Raw genomic sequence first — 4,570 nt, forward strand, 5'->3', positions numbered from 1 at the left:
AATGCCGACTGAATGGCCGAGCGGACTGAAAGCACAAATACAATGCCAAGGGGCCCCGTTCATGAAAACCCAGCAGAAGCAAACAAATGAAGTGAAGGGTGTAGAATTTAAACAATTTAGCCCAGGAGGAAAAGCAGCCCACTTCTGCAGGCAGCTAATCCACTGTGAAATGCTTCTGCATCTTACGGCAGAATCTCTAATTAAGTCTCCAGCGTATCAGGTGAGGCTTTCCCTGGGCTTTCATTAAGCACAACTTTCTGCCTAGAATTCTGTGAGTTCCAGTTTTACCAAATAGCTCCAATTGCAACCTTTTTAAGAATACAGGAACCAGCTTTCTGCAAAGAAAATGCTGCCCATTCTGTGGGAGCTGGGGCATTGTGCTGGGTGAGGGCCCTCCACAATGGCGGGGCTGCTCTGCGGGCCAAGCTTTTGTTGAACAATTTAGCATCTCTGAATACTCTTGTTTTGCGTCAGCCAATTCAGACATAAAGGCCGCAGCACCAAGGCAGAGGAGGAGAGTGCACAAGTAGCTCTGCTTTCCCACCATTGAGCGCTGAGGTCTGGGATCCTTCACAAATACCAAGGTAAACCTGTCAGCCGAGGCCAGCCTCTGGCGAACTCTGCGCACAGCTGGAGGGTGGGGCCTCCACGCAAGGATGCATTTCTGGAACTAACGATTTCTAGGGCAACTTGGATGGAAGTGGGCGGGGTGGGGGGAGAGGCTCAGGGTGTTGTGGGAAGAGGGAGGGCAGGATGTCTTTCAGCTAATGGTCCTCTGGATCTTACAATGGAATAGGCACCCAACTCTGCCATGTCTAGATATGTTTCAACATCAGATGAAAGGAGAGAGGATCTCTATAAAAACACAAATACCTCGCCGCTATTGTAAACACTAGAAACTTCTGAGCTGTATTAGTAAAAACCAAGCAGCCCGTGTCTTGCTCTAATGTAAACTGCTGGAACTTTCAGCTGAAGCATTTATCAGCGGCAGACATTAAGACATTTGCATCCCATCCATCTCCCTATAGCATAAACAGACCAATTAGATTTCTGACGGCTCAGTGTATACAACGTCTGCTCATTTATTCGACCTCAGTGAGGGCTTTATCAGGTTCATCCGTCCAGGCTAGAGAATGGGAAGCCCTTCTAAGTGCTTGAAACAGGAACCCTGATATCTCTGGGAGCAAACCAGCTGCCCTGGGTTAGATGAGAGAACTGGGGTTCTGCCCCCCCCCCCCCCGGCCCCCATTCAAGCCACACTCCCCCCTGACCCGGCTCGCATTCAAGCCACACTTCCTCCTGGATGCTGCATAGCAAAGCCCATCTCACTCATGAGTTTCCATCACACCCTCCTGCCTGTCCCTGGTTTGGAACTGCCTGAGAACGGTCTTTCCCCTTACAGACCATGCTATGCAAGGGGACACAGGGTCCATGTTACGCTGGCTGCTGGGCAAAATGGCACTGACGAGGCGCTCACCGCATCTGTGCTGAATGATCAAGTAATTATGCCAAAGCCACTATTTGACTTTGGGCTTTGCGGCTATGAAGAGACCATACTAATGCCCAGTTCTGTATTGAAGAAATAAAGGAAGACAAAGTCAAATTAAGAGCTTAAAACAAAACACAGACCAAAACCTTTATCTAAGTTAGGCAACTATCTAGTGGGTATTGGCAAACAAGCATTTACTAATTGGCTTGTTAACTTATCAATAGCCTGTCTGGCAAGGTCTGGGAGCTGGCTGAAAGTACAGATTCTGCCCACCCCCTGCCAGCCTCAGATGATTCGTGAACACAATATGGGTCTACACCACACCCACTCTCTCACCTCTGCACTCTCCCTGCACCAAAAGCGCAGGGAGCAAACTCTGGCATTTGTTCTGGGCAAGTTCAATCGCTGTGATGAGGAACTGTCCGACAACTACTTCGACGACTACTTCCGATGGACCGATGGGCGCTTTGTTTATTTTGGGATAGGGCACGTATGCTTACAGGGGCGAGAGAGGGAGTGAGAAAGCACCACCCAGAGGGGATGGCCATGCTGCAACCCCTCCTCTTCCAATCTCTTCTGGGAATTTTAGGCAGGCGCATATGCCTGGTGTCCTTTTCTAGCTGGGTCTGGGACTTGATTGTGTGGGATCCAGCAGCTTTAACTACTACGCCAATGACTGGTCCTGGATTATCTTTTTTTTCTTTCTTTAAATAAACTTTAGCTAAAACTTCTAGTTAAAACTCAAGGAGGAACCCCTATCCCATCTACCTTTCTTCTCCCCCCCACAACAGTATGCGCGTGACAAGCTTTTTATTGGTTTCTTTTTTTGAGATTTTTTTTTTAACATAGGGCACATGCATTTGCTGGAGAGAGACAGAGAGGGAAATTGAGAAATTGCCCCCCTAGGGGTATGGCCACACTGTAATCCCTTCCCTATTCTCCTTCCTGGGATTTTGGGTACACATGCACATGCGCCAGGCATGATTTTTAAGTGGCTGGGTCTGGGACTCGAATTGGCCATGTGGCTTCCAATGTCTTAATTACCATACCATCTGCGGGCCCATAAACTATTTTTTTTTAAACATGCACCCTCCCAAGAGAGATATACACACAGAGAGAAAGTGAGAAATCACCCCTACAGGAGATGGCCGCGCTACAGTTCCTTCTCCATTCTCTTCCTGGGATTTTGGGCACGCATGCACACACACCAGGTACGACTTTCAAGCATCTGGGTCAGCCATGTGGGACTCCAGCACCTTAACTCTATACCACCTGCTGGCCCCAGTGACAAGCCTTTTTAATGTTATCGCTGCAGACTGAAGCACCCCATAGGAGTCAGTCATTTACTGCATTTGGTTCTACCCTACCGCGGCTCTAATTCTGGGCTCTCTTTCACTTTTTGGCGATTCTGACCTCTCCATCCACAAAGCAGCACTTTCCCACCCAAGAGCAACTCATTCACAAAGACATCCACAGGGTCCAGAGGGAAAGAATGATCTGTCTCTACAGTTACCAAAATTCTTTTCTAAAGGAAAACTCAAAATGCTTTCTTTCCCCGTTCTCAAATTCTTTACAAACAAGTAAGAAAGCTCACTCTCCTTTTAATGGTCGCAAAGTCACAATCTAATTAAATCAACTAGAACCGCCTGCCTTGAGATCCAAAGAAGTCTATCCAGGGGACCAGCAGGTGGCGTGGTGGCTAAGGCGCTGGACACTCCCACATGGCTGACCATGGTTTGAGTCCCGAACCTGGTGGCTGGCTTTCTCACTTTCCCTCTTTCTCTCTTTGTGTCTCTGATCATATTAAAATAAGTGAATAAATTAAATTAAAAATAATTCTTAAAAAAAAAAAAAAAAAAAAGCCTATCCAAAGTCTGGTGCCAAGGTCAAATGCTACCAGGGCAGGGGCTGGAATGTCAATCTGGACCTGTACTTCCTCAGAGAAAACATTACAGACAATAGTTTCAAGTATTTGTACGTTTTCCTTCCTGCAGTTTCGGAGATGAAGCTAATGGGAACTGTGGGCATCTCTGTCCACTGCTGTTTCCCACCGGGGATGCCAACACCCGAGGTATCAGCTGATCCTTTGGCCTCGAGCTGTGGCCTCTTGTAGCTGCCGTTCCCAACACCCCCTCTCCCTGGTCTATTGTTTTCAAGATAGTCCCCAAGATGGCTCTAGAAAAGCGCTTGTCTCGGCACCTCTTAGCATATCCCTGAGTTCACAAATTCAAAACAAAGTTGAGCCACAAGGCAGAAGCTGCAGCAGCAGATGCGGAAGGAAATACGCAACAAAGAACATGGAAACTCGCCAGGGCGATGTCTGGACCAAGCTCCTCTCCCACTTACCTGACGATGAAGTCAAACTCAGACCCTGCCAGCATCAGCACCCCCAGCAGCGTGGACACGGCGCCGTCCAGGACAGGTGCGAACATGTGCTCGAGGGCCAGCACCGCTCTGCGGTTCTTATCGCCGATGGCTGTCAGAAAGGCCTGTGTGATGACAAGAGTTCACGTGATCACACTGCTGGACTGTGGACAGCGCACGGCCAGTTCTACCCTAACTGCGACAGGCTGCTGGCTGCTGGCCCCTGCGTCTCCAGAACATCTTAGTTTTTACTGGTTAACTACTGGATGTTCAATCAGGGCGGCTCGGCCGGCTACACTCTAGGCTTCAACTGAAGTGACATTGTCCCCGTACTAGGTCCTATTAGGTGTTGACGTAAATCTTGGACAAAACAAAACCAGAACTATATAAAAATGAGCAAAAAAATGCTCCCTTTTTTCCCAATGGCCCTGACGCCATCTTAAATCCTCTCATACCATTCACTCAGGAGACCCCCAGCAGTGGAGGTGACAGTGTTCTGGCTAGCATTCTAGACGGGGAGGACCTTGCTTCCGACAGAGCTCAGCTTGGTGTCCAGGGAGTGACTGCCTCATGATTATGCGGAGGTGAGAGTGTTGAGATTAACGTGTCTGTACCACATCTAAGCGCCATGAAGGTGTCCCAAGAAACACAGGACTGTAAATTCCAACCCAGCCCATTCTAACTATACATGGACATATCTGTGCCTCCTTTGCATTC

General features: G+C 48.5%; 1 protein-coding gene across 3 annotated transcripts in view; it reads right to left on the minus strand.

Annotated features, from left to right (window-relative positions):
- Positions 1 to 4,570, minus strand: part of PTCH1 (patched 1) — an 82,373-nt gene that overhangs the window by 7,755 nt on the left and 70,048 nt on the right. For all 3 annotated transcript variants that reach the window (XM_006167822.2, XM_027768004.1, XM_014583930.1), the window contains one exon: positions 3,836 to 3,978. In XM_006167822.2, coding sequence (XP_006167884.1) covers positions 3,836 to 3,978 — 143 coding nt within the window. The remainder of the gene's footprint in view (positions 1 to 3,835; positions 3,979 to 4,570) is intronic.

Source organism: Tupaia chinensis, unplaced genomic scaffold (assembly GCF_000334495.1).
Source record: "Tupaia chinensis unplaced genomic scaffold, TupChi_1.0 Scaffold145148_1, whole genome shotgun sequence".
In the NCBI taxonomy this organism is placed as follows: domain Eukaryota; kingdom Metazoa; phylum Chordata; class Mammalia; order Scandentia; family Tupaiidae; genus Tupaia; species Tupaia belangeri.